Below are 18557 nucleotides of genomic sequence, written 5' to 3' on the forward strand. Positions count from 1 at the left end.
GTTTATTTTCCTCTATCTATTGTGGAGTCTGTCAGGTCTCACCTCAGGGGGAGGGGCGAGTTACCATGACAACCAGGCACGCCCATGGCCGGGTCATAGACTCAGTGTATTATCCCAGAGCAATTCTAAATCAGCTGCGCCTCATTCCGGCCGCCGCCCTGGTTAGCAATTAAGGACAGCCGCAGCCTGTCAGCCGCGCCCTTTATAAACAGCCTGCGCACCTAGCAGTATCAGATCCCTGCTACACACAGACGCTCGCGCAGCATATGCCGTCCACTCGGCGTTGGATGGTAAGTCCACACTCCTCTCACTTATGGACTCTCACGTATGGACTATGTTTATTGTTTGATTGTTTGTATCACCACTCAATTGCTCTCTTATATTCTCACATCACCAGGCTTGTAGGAGTGGGGCTGGAAGCACACGCAGGAGCGTGTGCCCCCCATAGACAAGTATACACGGAGAGCCGCATGCATACTGGAGACCCACCTGGCTCGTATCGGGGACGAGTGCGGAAGACGGGACCCCCGTATGGAAACGGCAGCCCCACAGCTCCATAAGGTCGCAGTAAGACAAACCGTTCACTATCTATCACCCGTGTTATTAAGAAGAGGCACTCATAGTGGCAAATGAGCAGCTAAGGACAATAACGAAGATTGTGAATGAAGGAAGTCACCCTGTCGATGCTAAATGAAGACTGTGAATGAAGAGTGTCACCGTGGTGTTGTACACTGAAGATTGTTGAATGAAGATAACCCCGTAGAGACTAATGGAAGCTAGCAGGCTCTAGATAAAGTGTCACGTACACCCTGTGAAAGAAGACAGGCCCGTGTTATGTTTATTTCACCCTTGAAGAGACTTTAAGTTGGCTTGCGCCGCCAGGCCCGGTGAAAGAAGACCGTTAGAAACTAGAGCGCTTACTTTGTGTTAACCCCCTGACTGCCGTTGTCGTACCGACACGGCCACCCAGTAGATAGAGAGAAATAAGAATATAAATGCTTGTGTATCTTCCTGTTGGCCGAGCCTAAGGGGCCCTCCGTACCCTCCCCGCCCGGTACCATACCAAGTACTTTTACTCTAATTACTCACCACCCCGTATCCGAGTACTTCTACTCTAAAGTACTCTTCTGTGCCTTGTGGATAGAGAAAGATACGCACCCCCTTACCTACCTCCGGGGGAGCCTCCTGGCCTCCTCTGGAACCTGGAAAAGAAGAAGAGAAAGAGTTATACAAAGGTCCAGTTGGTAGACTGCCTAGACCGGGTGTCTCAGGCCCCAACTTTGTACTTACCTTGTGCTCTGACCGTATGCTAACATCCCCTCTCATCCTCTGCAGTGACGACTCCCGCCTCGGAGCCGGGACCTCATGCAAAGAATATTACTGTCTGAGTTCTGTTTGTGAAAACTGACTTTGTTTGAACCTGTTGGAGAAATAAAGCAAGGGGCGCCATCGTGTGTCTAACCCCTGAAACTGCACTCTGAGTTGTATTTCCCACCCGACCTCCCACATATGGTGGAGAATGTGGGTATTCATCTGATCTCAACCACCGCCTAAACATGGCCAGCCCCGAATTGGCCGCCCTTCTCCGAAGTCAGACTGAACTACAGAACGCTGTGCGTGAAGTTGTCCGCAGGCTAGACCGACACGGTGATGTCCCTAGGACCCCCAACGCCGTCCTCTCCAAGCAGACCCCCGAGGATGACATCGAGGCGTACCTCGAACTCTTCGAACGCACCGCCGACCGCGAGCAGTGGCCCGCCGCCGACTGGGCCGGCATACTGGCGCCCTACCTCTCGGGAGAGGCTCAACGCGCATGTCGGGACCTTCCCGCCAGAGACGCTCGAGACTACGAGACGCTGAAGGCCGCCATCTTGTCCACCCTCGGCTACAGCCTGCCCGCCCGGGCCCAGCGGTACCACATGTGGGCCTATCAGCAGGCCCAGCCCCCTCGCGCTCAGGTCGCCGACCTCTACCGCCTGACGCAGAGCTGGCTGACCACGGGCGGAGAGACCCCGTGGATTGAGAGATTAGTCATAGACCGGTGTGTCCGTGCCCTGCCATCCGACGCCAAGAAATATGTTGCCCGAGTCAGCCCCACATCCGTGGACGCCCTGATCGCCCTCCTGGAGAACCACCACGTCTGCTCGGATATGCTCCGCCAGACCAAGAGCGACGCCGTCCCCAAGACAGACGACCGCCGAGACCGACGCCGACCAGCCCCGCCGACCCCGCCGGCCCCGGTCCGGCCCCGTGCCTCCGGCCCCCCCGACCGCAGCCCGCGGATCCGCAGGTGCTACGTCTGTAATCGGGAGGACCACCTGTCCTGGGCCTGCCCAGAGCGGCCCCCCGGCCCCGATGTCTCCATGCCCTCCGCGGACAGCATGAGAGGGCCCCGCCCCTGCCTCCACACCGGAAGTGAGAGCCGACGACAGACCACCCTCCCCGCCCGGGTTGATGGGACCGACACCCATGCCTTGCTGGACTCAGGCAGCGTGGTGACGCTGGTCCGGGGTGACCTCGCCTCCGCCACCAATGGACCCACCATCCCGGTCACGTGTGTCCACGGAGATGTCCGGCGGTACCCCGTCGCCCACGTGACCGTACAGACCCCCCGTGGCTCCGCGTTGGTCGCCGCCGGAGTGGTCCCCGAACTCCCCGTCCCCCTCTTGATCGGAACGGACTGTCCGCTGTTCGAGAAATACTGGAACCCGGGACGACGAGGGCCCCCCAGGACGCGGCGCCGCCGACGCCGCCGAAGTAGCGTACCCCTCGTCGCCTGCCCCGCCCTCCGCGAAGACGGGACCTCGTCCACCAGCAGCGGCCAAGGAAGTCCCCAGCCAGAACCCGGGCCGGAAGAAGCGGAGGCCTCCGACGCAGACGACACGCCGGCCCTCGGTGAAGACCCCTTCCTAGAGTTCCCCAGAATAGACGCGCCGCCCCCCCGGCGGCAAGGATCGTTCGCCACCGCTCAGTGGGCCGACCCCAACCTGGCTGGCGCCAGGCGGAACGTCGTGGCCGTCGACGGGAAGCTGAACCCGGGGGTGAGTGAGAAACCTTTCCCACACTTCTTCGTCCAACACGACTTGCTGTACCGCGCTTGCAAGGACCCCGCTGGGGAGGTCGTCGAACAATTACTCGTCCCCAAACCGTATGTGTCCCGAGTAATGTATCTCGCCCACTCCCACCAGTTAGGGGCCCACCTGGCCGTACAAAAGACTTACGACCGGGTCGCCGCCCGCTTCTATTGGCCAGGCGTTAAGAAGGCCATTGAGGAGTTTTGCCGCTCCTGTGCCGAGTGTCAGCTAACCGCCCCCCGCGGCGTGCCCCATAGCCCCCTAATTCCAATGCCAATTATCGATGTACCGTTCTCCCGTATCGCCATGGATATTGTCGGACCCCTCCCTAAGTCCGCCCGGGGCCACCGGTACATCCTAGTCATCATGGATTATGCGACGCGCTATCCGGAGGCCATCCCCCTCCGCACCGCCAACGCCCGGGCCATCGCCCACGAGCTGCTGATGCTATTCAGCCACGTCGGCATAGCGGACGAAATCCTGACCGACCAGGGCACGTGCTTCATGTCCAGAGTCCTAGCATCCCTGTATAAATGGCTGAAGGTCAAGCGTATACGGACCTCCGCCTACCACCCTGAGACGGATGGTTTGGTCGAACGGTTCAACCAAACGCTAAAGAAAATGTTAAAACGCGTCACGGAAGAGGACGCCAAAGACTGGGACCGCCTCATCCCGTTTGTACTCTTCGCCATTCGCGAAGTACCCCAAGCGTCAACCGGGTTTTCGCCCTTTGAGCTCCTGTACGGGAGGAAACCGCGTGGCCTCCTCGACCTGGCTAAAGAAGCCTGGGAGAGCCAGCCGTCCCCCCTCCGCAGCGTCATCGAACACGTCGACGCGCTCCAGGAGCGCGCCAAACGCATCTGGCCCATCGTAAGAGAGCACATGGCCGCAGCCCAGACGGCCCAGGCGCGCACCTACAATAAGGGTGCCAAGATCCGAGAGTTCGCCCCCGGCGATAAAGTGCTGGTGTTGGTCCCCACCAGCGAATGTAAGTTCCTGGCCCGATGGAAGGGCCCATATGAAGTCGTAGAGAGGAAAGGAGACGTGAACTACCGGGTGAGTCAGCCAGGTAGAAGACGCGGACACCAGATCTACCACGTGAACATACTGAAACGGTGGCATACGCCGGAGGAAGTGCCCCTACCCGCTTTAGTAACCTTTGTCTCCCCGCAGGCCCCGGCCGTGGCCCTTGGTGAGGATCTGACGCCCCAGCAGACACAGGACTTGCGGGAGCTACTCGATCGGAACCGCGACGTATTCTCAGAGTTACCGGGCCACACCTCCGTGCTAAAGCATGACATCGACACCCCTAACGGCCAGGTAGTGAGACTACGGCCGTACCGGATCCCGGAGGCACGAAGGAAGGCAATCAGAGAAGAGGTCCAGAAGATGCTCGAGCTGGGGGTCATCGAGGAGTCCCACAGTGCCTGGTCGAGCCCGATCGTGATTGTCCCCAAACCCGACGGCACACTCCGCTTCTGCAATGATTTCCGGAAGTTAAATGAGATCTCCGTGTTCGACGCGTATCCCATGGCCCGCGTCGATGAGCTGATTGACCGGCTGGGGCCCGCCCGGTTCATCAGTACCCTCGACCTGACTAAAGGGTACTGGCAGGTTCCCCTCACGGAGAGAGCCAAGCAGAAGACGGCCTTCATCACTCCCGATGGACTCTTCCAGTACCGAGTGATGCCCTTCGGAGTACACGGGGCCCCCGCCACGTTCCAACGGCTGATGGACCGGATACTGCGACCCCACCAGGCCTTCGCGGCGGCCTACCTGGACGATGTAATCATCCACAGCGCCACCTGGGGACAGCACCTGGAGCGGGTCGACACAGTCCTAGCCACCCTACGGGCGGCCGGCCTGACCGCCAACGCAAAGAAGTGCCGCATTGGTTGGACCGAGACGGACTACCTCGGCTACACCATCGGCCGAGGGTGCATCCGACCACAGACGAGGAAGGTGGAGAAGATCCAGACCTGGCCACGCCCGGTGACCAAGAAGCAGGTCAAGTCCTTCCTCGGCCTGATCGCCTATTACCAGAAGTTCGTCCAGAACTTCGCCACGATCGCGGCCCCCCTCCACGACTTGACCAAGAAGAACCTTCCCCACCACGTCCAGTGGACGGACGAGGCGGACGAAGCCTTCCGCACGTTGAAGACCGCCCTGTGCAGCGAGCCGGTGCTCGTGGCGCCGGACTTCACAAGGCCCTTCATCCTCGCCACGGATGCGTCCAACACCGGGGTCGGCGCTGTCCTGTCCCAGCCGCTAGACGGAGATGAGCATCCCGTACTGTACATCAGCAGGAAGCTGCTGAAGCACGAGCGTAACTACTCCACTGTCGAGAAGGAGTGCCTGGCCGTGAAATGGGCCATCCATCACCTCCGGTACTACTTATGGGGCAGACAGTTCACCCTCGTGACCGACCACGCGCCACTCAAGTGGATGGCGGCGAACAAAGACCGCAACGACCGTGTCACCCGCTGGTTCGTCGAGCTCCAGAGCTACAAGTTCGAGATAGAGCACCGGCCCGGGACCAAGATGAAACACGCGGACGCGCTCTCAAGACTGTACGAAGACGAGGGAAGTAGTCAAGCTCCTTGCGGTAGCAAGAAACTTAGGGGGGGAGTGTGTGGAGTCTGTCAGGTCTCACCTCAGGGGGAGGGGCGAGTTACCATGACAACCAGGCACGCCCATGGCCGGGTCATAGACTCAGTGTATTATCCCAGAGCAATTCTAAATCAGCTGCGCCTCATTCCGGCCGCCGCCCTGGTTAGCAATTAAGGACAGCCGCAGCCTGTCAGCCGCGCCCTTTATAAACAGCCTGCGCACCTAGCAGTATCAGATCCCTGCTACACACAGACGCTCGCGCAGCATATGCCGTCCACTCGGCGTTGGATGGTAAGTCCACACTCCTCTCACTTATGGACTCTCACGTATGGACTATGTTTATTGTTTGATTGTTTGTATCACCACTCAATTGCTCTCTTATATTCTCACATCACCAGGCTTGTAGGAGTGGGGCTGGAAGCACACGCAGGAGCGTGTGCCCCCCATAGACAAGTATACACGGAGAGCCGCATGCATACTGGAGACCCACCTGGCTCGTATCGGGGACGAGTGCGGAAGACGGGACCCCCGTATGGAAACGGCAGCCCCACAGCTCCATAAGGTCGCAGTAAGACAAACCGTTCACTATCTATCACCCGTGTTATTAAGAAGAGGCACTCATAGTGGCAAATGAGCAGCTAAGGACAATAACGAAGATTGTGAATGAAGGAAGTCACCCTGTCGATGCTAAATGAAGACTGTGAATGAAGAGTGTCACCGTGGTGTTGTACACTGAAGATTGTTGAATGAAGATAACCCCGTAGAGACTAATGGAAGCTAGCAGGCTCTAGATAAAGTGTCACGTACACCCTGTGAAAGAAGACAGGCCCGTGTTATGTTTATTTCACCCTTGAAGAGACTTTAAGTTGGCTTGCGCCGCCAGGCCCGGTGAAAGAAGACCGTTAGAAACTAGAGCGCTTACTTTGTGTTAACCCCCTGACTGCCGTTGTCGTACCGACACGGCCACCCAGTAGATAGAGAGAAATAAGAATATAAATGCTTGTGTATCTTCCTGTTGGCCGAGCCTAAGGGGCCCTCCGTACCCTCCCCGCCCGGTACCATACCAAGTACTTTTACTCTAATTACTCACCACCCCGTATCCGAGTACTTCTACTCTAAAGTACTCTTCTGTGCCTTGTGGATAGAGAAAGATACGCACCCCCTTACCTACCTCCGGGGGAGCCTCCTGGCCTCCTCTGGAACCTGGAAAAGAAGAAGAGAAAGAGTTATACAAAGGTCCAGTTGGTAGACTGCCTAGACCGGGTGTCTCAGGCCCCAACTTTGTACTTACCTTGTGCTCTGACCGTATGCTAACATCCCCTCTCATCCTCTGCAGTGACGACTCCCGCCTCGGAGCCGGGACCTCATGCAAAGAATATTACTGTCTGAGTTCTGTTTGTGAAAACTGACTTTGTTTGAACCTGTTGGAGAAATAAAGCAAGGGGCGCCATCGTGTGTCTAACCCCTGAAACTGCACTCTGAGTTGTATTTCCCACCCGACCTCCCACACTATATATACAGTATATATACTGTATATATTTTGGGGCTTTTTCATGCCTTTATTGATATTGAAGTGAAGTCAGACGGGGATCGGGGAGAGATAAATGGCGAGTGACACGCAGCAAAGGCCGTCGGGATCGGGACTCGAACACGCGACGTGCTGTCAGGCTACATTGGAGCGAAGGTTCCCAGGCTCATGGTTTAATGTTGTGTTTGTGTGCGTGTGCGTGTGTGTGTGTGTGTGCGTGTGTGTGTGTGTGTGTGTGTGTGTGTGTGTGTGCTTGTGTGTGTGTGTGTGTGTGTGTGCGCGACAGGCCTGGGCGGACGCGTTCAGGAGCAGTCCCGACCTGACGGGCGTCGTCCACATTTACGAGGAGCTGAAGAGGAAAGGCATCGAGTTCCCCATGGCAGACCTGGACGCCCTGTCCCCCATACACACTCCTCAGAGGGTGATGCGCACGCATTTACGCACGCACTCACTCACGCACGCACGCAACGCACAAGTGTTGCTTTTGGCAGCAAATTCTATGACTATATTTTTTTGTTTTTAGTCATAGTCTCTTGAATAGTTTTCACTTAGTTTTTTGTCACATTTGAGCCACCCGGAATGTATTATTGTTAGTCTAGTTTTAGTCTAGACCAGGGGTCGGCAACCCAAGGTGTTGAAAGAGCCATTTTCCACCAAAAATAAATTCAAAATCTATCTGGAGCCGCATTCTTTTTTACACATTTTAATGCAGCTTGCCAAGCTTTATTATCTCCCAGGTTGCAACGAAATTAGCAGCAGTGGTGGAGTTTGAAGTCCACGAACTGTTAAACCCTCTGTTTTCGTCGGCCATCTTTCTTTTTCTCCCCGTAGAAGCCGTAGTAGCGTAGCAGGCAGCAGCCTTGTTTGTTTATAATAGACACCTGGCTGGCGCGGCGCCGAGGGTGTCAGGCATGCTATGACGCAAATTTTAGTTGACATAATGTGTTGAAACTTAATATTTACTCTACACATTTTTACAAAATTGGAAAACTTAAGAGTGTTTGTCACGTTTGGCCTCCTACAGAAACCATGAATAAAAAATAAAAATGTGAAAAAATAACATTATACATTTTCATCTATTATTATTTTTTGGAACGCTACAGGGAGCCACTAGGGTTGCAGACCCCTGGTCTAGACTAAATGTCATGAGATTTTAGTCGACTAAATCTACAGTTGATTTAGTCGACTAAAATGTGTTTTGGCGGGCCTTGATGCCATCGTAATGGCATACTGAATCTCTTGTCCACTATAGTCCCATCCTAACATTTTAGTCTAGTTTTTATTTGTTGATGACATTGTCAATATATTTAGTCTTAGTCATCATAGCTTAGTTTTCACACGCACGCACGCATGCATGCACGCACGCACGCACGCACGCACGCACACACACACACACACACACACACACACACACACACACACACACACACACACACACACACACACACACACACACACACACACAGAAGCAGCAGTGCCGTTACTACTAATACAGTATATGAAATGTTTGTTTTGTTTTGTTTTAACAGGGCATACCAGAAGTGGACCCCGCCATAATGAAGTACAGAGCCGTCCCCTCCCCCCCTCCTCCTCCTCCTCCTCCCCAACCTGCGGCGGCCCCCGTGTGTGTGTCCCAGATCCCGCACGTGCCCAGCGTCCCGGGACCCATCACCGTCACCCCCGAACAGGTGACCAACTAACTACTGACTGTAGTGGCAAACTTCCTCTTCTTTACGTTTGCACACTTAAATGTAGCAGTCTATGGCTATAGGGCAAAAGCTTGTACGCACAAAAGGAGTTCTTCACAGTATCGTACAAAAACTTTGATCTTTACTTTGATCAAAAAACAATACAAAAACTTATTTCCTTTCTGTGTGTTTACATGTGGTCAAAAACTGTGTTGCTCCAAAGCTGCTTCACTTCACACTGCCAACAGCAAACCCCCCCCAGACAATATGAGTTGCTAATCAACATGGCAAGGAGCATCCCATTGGCTAAGGCTCATTAATACAATTAACTCAGAACTCACAGAGCTGCATTCTAAAGGTCACGTTAACCTCCTAATATCACACAGGTGCATTGTATAGGACTCGTTAACCCCCACTATGGGTCTTACACTGACCACTACAACCCCCACGACACAGGGTGACCTGAATGACGAAGCATCCCTTATTATCCCTGTCAGGGCGCGGCGGGAACCCCCTTTTGATGTTTTATAAGGGCCTTGCAAACGGGGAGCGATAAAACGCGCCTATAGTTAATTTTCAGTGAGACCTGCTTTTTTTGCTCTGAGAAGTCGCGGTGTGCGACAACGCAAGCATATTTACGTGAGCGCGGTCCCGTGGATTTGTTGCGCGCGTGCTCGTTACGCGCACATGCCCCCCCTGCGACTCACCAGACCTGGCTTCTGTTTAGCTTTTCTTTGTTTTTACGCTTGCGTTGTCGCGCCGCTCTTCAACAGACCTGGAGGAGACCTGTCGTTGATCCAGGCAACAACGCCTGCTGCGTTACTCGCTTCACGTTTGGCCCTTTAAGCATTTTGTCGTGCTTTTTAAGCTATTGGAAAATAGCAGATCTACAAGCTCATAGCAGTTCCGAGTGCCGTGCTGTGAGCTTGTAGGTCTACTGAAAAATCGTGAAAATGTGGTGCAAATCTTTGAATATATATTCTTTCCGAGCGAACGTTTATCACTCCAAATCTTTGCTTCTGTTCTGGGCAACATATTTTCAGATGAGGTTCCCGCTGTCAAATACAGATAATTCTAGGGGGTTCTTGACGTGAAAAAGGTTGAGCACCACTGACATAGAAACGTAGGTTTTTCCAGAAAAAATACTTTTAGGATTTAGAAGCCTTTGTTTTAAGAACCGTCCTCAGGTCTAAATGGGTTAATATTATAGCGACCACACGTTTTTTTTGTTGCGAAAAGTAGGAAATGTGTAAAATATCATACTATCATTGTTGACAATGATATAACGCCATTTATTTAGGTCAATGATATATATAACAACACTAGACCTAGAGCAGCGGGTAGCCTATTTAAGGTCTTCCGTGAGAACGTTATGTTTTGGTAAAGGAAAGGAAAGGTACTATGTTTACCCGGGTAACTGGACTAAGCTCAAGAACTTGTTTACAGCCAGGCCCTGCTCATAGAACATTTCATGGTAGGTGGTTCAATGCCTTGTCCAAGGGCACTTCAGCGGTGGTGGTAATTTTAACGTGCCGGTCCGGGGATACGAACTATAGCGACCTTCACGATATCAAGACCGCTCCGCAAACCGTTCGGCCACCGCTGCCTAGTACGATGAACGAACATGTTCAGAGAACCACTGCTGTCATCGCATAAGCTTGATATATCCATTTGACTTCTGACCCTGTGTGTGTCTGTTGTGTGCGTCTGTTGCGTGCGTCTGTTGCGTGCGTCTGTTGCGTGCGTCTGTTGCGTGCGTGCTGCAGATCGGCCGGCTGCGCAGTGAGCTGGACATCGTACGAGGGAACACCAAGGTGATGTCGGAGATGTTGACGGAGATGGTCCCCGGCCAGGAGGACGCGTCGGACCTGGAGCTGCTACAGGTCAGATACGTGTAGATCTACAGATCTATATTCTATAGCACATCATCACCACAGTGTTGATCTCGTCCACTTAAACTATAAGACGATTTTTTTTTCTTCGTCGATTACCTTTTTTTCACTGAGGAAAACTAAATGGAAACTAAGCTACGATGGACTAAAGCTAAGGCTAAATATATTGGCAATTTCGTCAAGAAATACAAAGCTAGACTAAAACGTTAGGAAGGGACTATAGTGGACAAGAGATCCAGTATAAGTACATTTACACTTGGTTGCATGCTGGAAATAGCAAGTCTACAAGCTCGTTGTGAGCTTGTAGATCTGCTATTTTTTGCTATAAAAATCTGAAATAGTTTGCAATGCGTCACTTTGTGACACGTTGTAAGCTTGTAGATCAGCTAATTCTGCTATTCTTTTAAGTATAAACTTTAAAATAACATTGTCATACTGCCCTGTGCGCTTTTTGTAATTTATTTTCATAATGTTCAAACGGCAAAAAACACAAATTTTAAATTGTTAATCGCTAGTATTTGTGGGACAATTAATTTGTCGAGTTAAATGTGTAATCGTGACAGTCTGAGGAAAATTGACGATGCAAGCTGAGCTTGTAGATCTAAATGCCTGTTCTAAGTCAGTGGTTCCCAAAGTGGGGTCCTTGAGGGAGTTCCAGGGGGTCCCAAATGGAACCAAATGGACCCTTATGGGTCTGTAACTCTGAGAGTTAAATGCCATTAAATGGGGGGTCCGTCCGTAGACTAATGCATGTCAAACAGGGGGTTCCTTGAAATTAAAATGGTTGAGAATCACTGCTAGAGCCGCTAAGAATCTTCTCTTATAGGGGGGGGGATTTTCTCTTCAAATGTGGGGTCTGTTGGCTAATTATTGTCAATTTGGGGGTCCTTGACATGAAAAAGTTTGTTCTACAAGTAAATACTTTGAGGCATTCAGCTAGAAGGTGTTGGTCTTCCATATGTCCACTAGGGGGAGCAAGGTCTCCAGTAGTCACAGAGATCACCCACACAGTAACTTGCCCTGCACAATTCGCTCCGTTATACTTTTGTACTCAAGTACAAGTTTCAATGCCAGGCCTTTTTACTGGTACTTTTTATTCATAATATTTATAATATTTTGTGGTTTTTCTACTTTTACTTGAGTAAAGAGTACAGTAAGCTTCTTCCACCACTGCAGCTCAGCCAGTGAGCATCTTGCAGTGTTGTTTTTGGCAGCACATTTCTATTTTAGTTTTAGTCATAGTCTCTTGAATAGTTTTCATTTAGTTTTAGTCACATTTTAGTCACCTGGGATGTTTTAGTGTTAACGTGACGCGTAAATATGAAATAAATGCTTAAACATGTAGCTAGGTGTAATGTTAGAGACCACAGAAGTGAGCCTTTCAAGCCTGTTTTCTCAACTCGCTGTTTCTCTGCATCAAGACATTACTCTATAAGCCATATCTCCAAAACTGGTGGGTCAAACTGAACAACCAATATGTCAATTTGAAGCTGTGATTGCTTTCATATGACATAAAAAAAATAAAAAAAAATTACCCGACAGATAACCGATTTCCGCGCAGCGTACAGGGCCCCTTTCATTGAAAAAAACCATGGCTGGTGAAGCCTAATTACGCCACTGATCTTGTGGTAGATTTCACTGCAGCGTGGCCAGTGACAGCATCTCTTGTGGTAGATTTCTTACGCCCCCTCGGACTCCAGGGCGTAATGAAATCCCTGTTGGGAAATCCACTGTGGTATTCGTGTCGACTGACTGTGTGTGTAGGCTTTTCAAATGCCCTTTACTTTGCCTTAGTGCCGCCGCATGGTGCCATTTGTAACTGTGATGAATTGCATTTTTTTATAATTAATTGCATTTTCATGGCGCTTTTCTATGCACTACGTGCCTACTCAAAGCGCTTACAATGGTTCATTCATTCATACATTGGGAGGTGGAGCGGCGAACAGTCGACGCCAGGGTCCTCACTTCCCACCCCCAATCCAACCCTTGATGCTGAGTGTCAAGCAGGGAGGCACTGGGTCCCATTTTTAGAGTCTTTGGTATGACCCGGCCGGGGATCGAACCCCGACCTCCCAGTTTCAGGGCGGACACTCTAACCACAAGGCCACTGAGCTGGCAATGGGTCTGAGTCTATGGGTCTGAATGGTCTAACACTACACTACCCACAATACAGCTGTGTGGGTCGTATCGGTGGGTATAGAACCGACTGACACCTTGGGTGCGTTTTTTTGGAAATGCACACCGGGAGCGCACTCGCCTATTGGTTTGCATCGCACAGTGCGCTCAGTGCGCTATTTCCGAACACGCCCCTTGTGTCACGTGTGTGAACAGATGGGTTTAATTACTCACTTAACTTGTGGACTTTTTTGCTAGTGTTTGAACAAGGGTGCAACTATTATTATAATTTTTTCATTTTTAGATTATTCTATCGATAACTTTACCGAATAACCGAGACTTTTATCCCATTTTGACCTGAGATCAGATTCTAATAATGTCTTCTACATCCTGACAGTTTTCTGAAAAAGCTATGTTTCTGTCAGTCGTTCTTCGATTTTTCAAAAATAGCAGACGAGTGGCGCGCTATGAGCTTGTAGATCTGCAATTTTTCAATAGCTAAAGCATAACATAATGCTAACACCAAAAGGGGTTCCAGCCCAAAATGGGTTAACTTGTGGACTATGCATAATAAATATAGTTTCGTCTTTTTTTTTGCTAGTGTTTGAATAAGGGTGCAACTATTGATTCTGCCCAGGCGGTGCAAATGCGCCGTTTCCAATGTGGTTTCGGCCATCGTCTATGCTACGGGGGGACAGGTCTGAATACAGCGACCCTGTGTTCCAGGCGGTGTTGTTTTCGTCGACTAAAACCAAGACAGGGCCGCGTTTTACCCCCCCCCCCCCGTTTTTGGACGAGGAAGGGGCCGGTTTCGCCCAGAGGGTTGCCTTCAGTTCATGCAGCCCTTCTCGGAGAGGCTCTGCATGGCCCAGGAAGGAGGTGTTCCTCCTCTTCCTCGCCTCTCTCGCCCTCCGCCCTTAAGCTCTTCAGCTGTGTGCCGTCACTAGTCTCTGAATATAGGACATGCACTGCCGTTGTAGTTTGTATGTATAGGACTATAGACCGAAACGGGTCTCATGGTCGCATGTAGGCGACGTATTTCCTGCGGGCGGAGATGACATATCTGCGGTTTGCCCGAAACCTCCTTCTACTACATTGAATGGGAAAGTGACTGATGTTAGTTTGCCTCAAACGTTACTCTTTTACCTGCTTTTTTACTAACACTAACATTACAAAGATGCCCAGAACATCGGGATGAACCTGTGTAGTTTGTGGCTGCTCCAACAGTAGTGGCAACATAACAAAAAAAAACAAAAAACGGAATATAGTAATGGTTGAGACGAAGCAGTGAAAGGTCCTGAAAGATACATAACGTCAGTCTTACCCAATACGCAATCTAATGCTGCTGTACTTTATACCTCATACTAAGCATTAAAGTATGAGTCTCCGCCTACAGGAAATACGTTCGGTCTATCGGTCTATAGGACCCCCTCTAAAACTAGATGCTGCATCTCAAGAGGCCATCCTCTCAATAAAATTCGGACAAATTCCGACAGGCTGTTGTGTCGTCACTGTCATGTTGAAACCTTATGTCTAAAAAACGTTTTCAGGAAAAAAACAAAACAAGGATGTATAGTTATTGAAAGTGCCAGGTTGAACGTGCTGAAAATAAACAAGACATTTGAATGAAGAATTGATTTTGTGAGTATGTGTGCACGTGGTGTGTGCATGTGCGTGCGGCACCTGGGCACATTCTCCCGGTTGGATACACACCAGCAGTGACAACAACACACAACATGTATGTGGGGAGGAAGTATAACTGGCAAAAAAACCAATATAAAGAAGTAAATCAGTGAGGTAAAAAGTATAAAAGCAAAGAGTAAATATGAAGACCATCTTTTGTAGGAGCTGAACAACGACGTGCAGGAGCGAGTAGTTGAACTCACGGTGTGCGTGACTGTGAAATTGCACAGGTGAAAGGAGTTGGCCTCATTAGGCCCACTGGCAGAGCCTGGCCCAGGTGAAAGGAGTTTGCCTCATTAGTGTGTGTGTGTGTGTGTGTGTGTGCGTGACTGTGTGTGTGTGCGTGTAGGAGCTGAACAGGACGTGCAGGGCCATGCAGCAGAGGGTGGTGGAGCTCATCTCCCGCGTGTCCAACGAGGAGGTGACGGAGGAGCTGCTGCACGTCAACGACGACCTCAACAACATCTTCCTGAGATACGAGAGGTGAGTAGGAGGAGGAACCTGTATGTATGTAAATACCTCTCCACACACTGCAGCTCTGTCTGATGATACTAAAGGTCCCTAGCCTAGTGGGCACCGTTTCATTTCGGTATATGATCCGGTTCGGGAGCGGATGATATCGTTTATACGTCATGTTGTCGTGTTGTTTTGTAGTCGACAGGCAGGGACAACAGGCGTCAACTTTATTGAGGGGAAAGGAAGGTTCCTTCCTTTTCCCTCAATAAAAGCTCTCATAGCCTGTAGCTGAAAAATCGGTTTGAGGTCCCTAGTGCGCACACAGCACGTTTTTCGGATTTATTTCGCAGCGTTTCTCCATCGGGTTTTTTCCGAAAAACGTGTCCAGTGTTGCAACCACCTTTTACGGCGTTGTTTTTGTCGACGTGAAACTAAGACGGAAAAAATGTCCGTCGACTACCTTTTTCCCCACTGACGGAAACTAAATGGAAACTAAATGAAAACTATGCTATGATGACTAAAACTATGAGACTAAAATCTGTTGACAATTTCGTCAACGGATAAAAACTAGACTAAAATGTTAGGAAGGGACTAGTGGACGAGAGATCCAGTATAAGTCATTTTACAGTACACTTGGTTGAATCCTGAAAATATCCGATCTTCAAGCTCAGAGACATTAAAAGACATTGATGAGAGAGAAGACACACGTTTATTTTCACATCTCCCCTTTTGTACCACCTTAAAAAAAAAAAAAAAAAATAGAGTAGCCGCATATTTTACTACCCCCCCTCCCTCATAATGTATTCGTTATGTGAATTATATAACCCTCCCCCCCCACGCATGGCAGGCGGTTCCTATACTGATGGACTGCAAAGCACGGAAAAACCAGAAGTACAGAGAACACGCCAATGCCTGCCGACCTCCCGAGTCCCGACCACCGGAACAACTATTACGGACAGTTGTGAGACCGGCGTACAACCGCCGCCCGTTGCATGGGGTCGGTTGCACCAACCCGAAAAGAGCACTAACACCCCCGCTGTGCATCAGGCAGGCTAGTGGATTAAGCACTCCTTTCACCTGGGCCAGGCTCTGCCAGTGGGCCTAATGAGGCCAACTCCTTTCACCTGTGCCATTTCCAGCCTCTGCCTCAGCCAATTGAGGCTCAACCAATCAGGCTCTGCCAGTGGGCCGAATTGATTTTTACCTGGGAGGCCAGACCTTTAACCCATTTTGGACGAGAACCTCTTTGTTTTAAAGCATTATGTTATGCCTTATAGCTGTTGAAAAACAGCAGATCTACAAGCTCATAGCGCGCCACTCGGTGGCACGCTATGAGCTTGTAGCTCTGCTCCACGCAACCTGACTGTTGTTTTCATCGACTAAAACTATGACGAAAAATGTCCGTCGACTACCTTTTTCCACTGACGAAAACTAAATGGAAACTAAATAGAAACTAAGCTACGATGACTAAAACTAAGACTAAATATACTGACAATTTCGTCAACAAATAAAAACTAGACTAAAATGTTGGGAAGGGACAAGTAGACGAGAGATTCAGTATAAGTCCATTTACAATTAATTGCATGCTGAAAATAGCCGATCTACAAGCTCACGACGTGTCGCGCTGCGACGGAGACAGAGACCCACAGAGGATGCGATCGCCACGACTCCTCTTCACACCGCCCTCTCGCACGTGGATGCCGAGAAGCTTGAAGGACTCCTTTACTCCCCTGTGTACTGCACACAGCTCCAAAATGTCGGCATCATCATCACCATCGAGTATGCTGAAGACACCACAGTGATAATAAGGCCAGGTTGTCGACAGCGATGAGACTATACAGAGATGATGTCCGTTCACTGGCTCTGTGGAAACCACGAGAGAGCAGAGCACGCGCCCTATTATAGACAAATCCACAGAGGGGTGCCCTGGGCGCGGCCATTACTGAGGGGTAATCCATGGAGCAGGTGCTCCGTACAGGCCAGGTGTAGCTAATCAGTGCTGCTGCGCTTAATGGTACACCTCAGTAATGGTAAACCCTCTGAGTTTGTCTATATCTGCATCCATGATAGTTGCAGTGGAGATTCTTTTGCACTTTCAGTCTAATGCAGATGCTTTTTTGCTAATTTAATGTTAGATTATTATTTTTATATCCCTGCTCGATCTCCCTGCCTTCCCCTCATTTTCCTTCCTTTGTCCCTTTTTCCGGAAAAACAACAGAAATGACGGAGCTTCACCGCCAGGTTTAATTGATCTATCTCTGGCGCATTGCCAATGTTTTGTCGCGAGCGACCCTTATTTTGAAGAGCCACATATCCGTAACCGGATGTTACAATGACAATGCTGTGCATGGTGTCTTGACCGGTTGTTCTTCTCTCGGTCGGTGGAAAAAACCCGACCGCGAGTATCACGGCGCCTGCTGTCGGCCGTTGGAAAAACCTTGTTTTCACCATAAACGACATTCATTGCGCCGATTTGGAGATGCAGGCCATTGGAAGCAGCACAGTGGATGCGTGCGCACATCTTCAAAATGGCCACTGTCCCGCTTTGACTGTTATCTTGCTAACGATTCGATCCCATCAAAACATGGATTATACCCTGGAAAACGTAGGCTACGTTTCTGGTGGGCTCCACGACTAATTTAAAATAAAGATATGACTAATTTAAAGATATGACAATAAAGTTATCCTGTCACTCTCGTGCTTTACTGGCTCACCTGCCAGTGAGGAACCCCCAACGGGAGGATGGACGTATTGCACCCTCCGTCCTACTCCTCCCATAGAACCCCCCTACCCACCCCCCCTTAAAGGCTCCACCCTGTAGGAAACCGTAGCTTAGCGAACACAGCAAATAGTGTCTCTAGACTTCATACAGAGACACTCGGCCAAGACAGAACGCATCGTGTCGGTGGACACACAGGTATACTTTACCCCTGCATCGCCCCGAGCGCTTTCTTTCTGCACATTGCTGTTCAACCTTTTACTCTTTCAGAGTTATAAATCTCCCGATTTGTTTGGGAGCGCTGCGTAGCTATACCCTTGCTTTTCAACATGTCTAATTCAAAAGCATCAAAAGTAGCAGATCTACAAGCTCAAAGCGTTGTCGCTTCGCGCCACATTTCGAGCTTGCACATCTGCCACTTTTGATGCTTTTGTGTGTTTGATTGATTGATTGAAATATGTATTAACAGTTTGCAGAGTTACAGTACTTTTCAAGCACAAACTCAATACAAAGAACTGTTAACTGTGAGTGGACGACCCAATTAAGCATTACACGTGTTTACAAGAGGGTCCGCCTTGTTCAATTCATCAAAACCCTGCTGGCCCTGCTGTAGTGTAGGCCGTTTAAAAAAATACAAAAAGTGAAAACATGGAGAATAGGAGGTTTGTGCCTGACAGAGACAATAAGGCTAGCCTGGAACTGTTAAGCCCTAACCACACCAGAGGGTCGCCATGCAACTGCTTGCGACCATCTACTACATAATGCGCCACGTCTCTGTGTGTGTGTGTGTGT

The 18557-nt window shown here is 50.3% G+C and overlaps 1 protein-coding gene across 2 annotated transcripts in view; it reads left to right on the forward strand.

The window, feature by feature from the left end:
- Positions 1-18557, forward strand: part of tom1l2a (target of myb1 like 2 membrane trafficking protein a) — an 80525-nt gene that overhangs the window by 34643 nt on the left and 27325 nt on the right. For both annotated transcript variants that reach the window (XM_080776253.1, XM_080776254.1), the window contains exons 5-8: positions 7499-7633; positions 8742-8900; positions 10667-10783; positions 14940-15073. In XM_080776253.1, the coding sequence (XP_080632379.1) occupies positions 7499-7633; positions 8742-8900; positions 10667-10783; positions 14940-15073 (545 nt within the window). The remainder of the gene's footprint in view (positions 1-7498; positions 7634-8741; positions 8901-10666; positions 10784-14939; positions 15074-18557) is intronic.

Source organism: Protomyctophum bolini, assembly GCF_963924005.1.
Source record: "Protomyctophum bolini genome assembly, chromosome: 11".
NCBI classification, from domain to species: Eukaryota; Metazoa; Chordata; class Actinopteri; order Myctophiformes; family Myctophidae; genus Protomyctophum; species Protomyctophum bolini.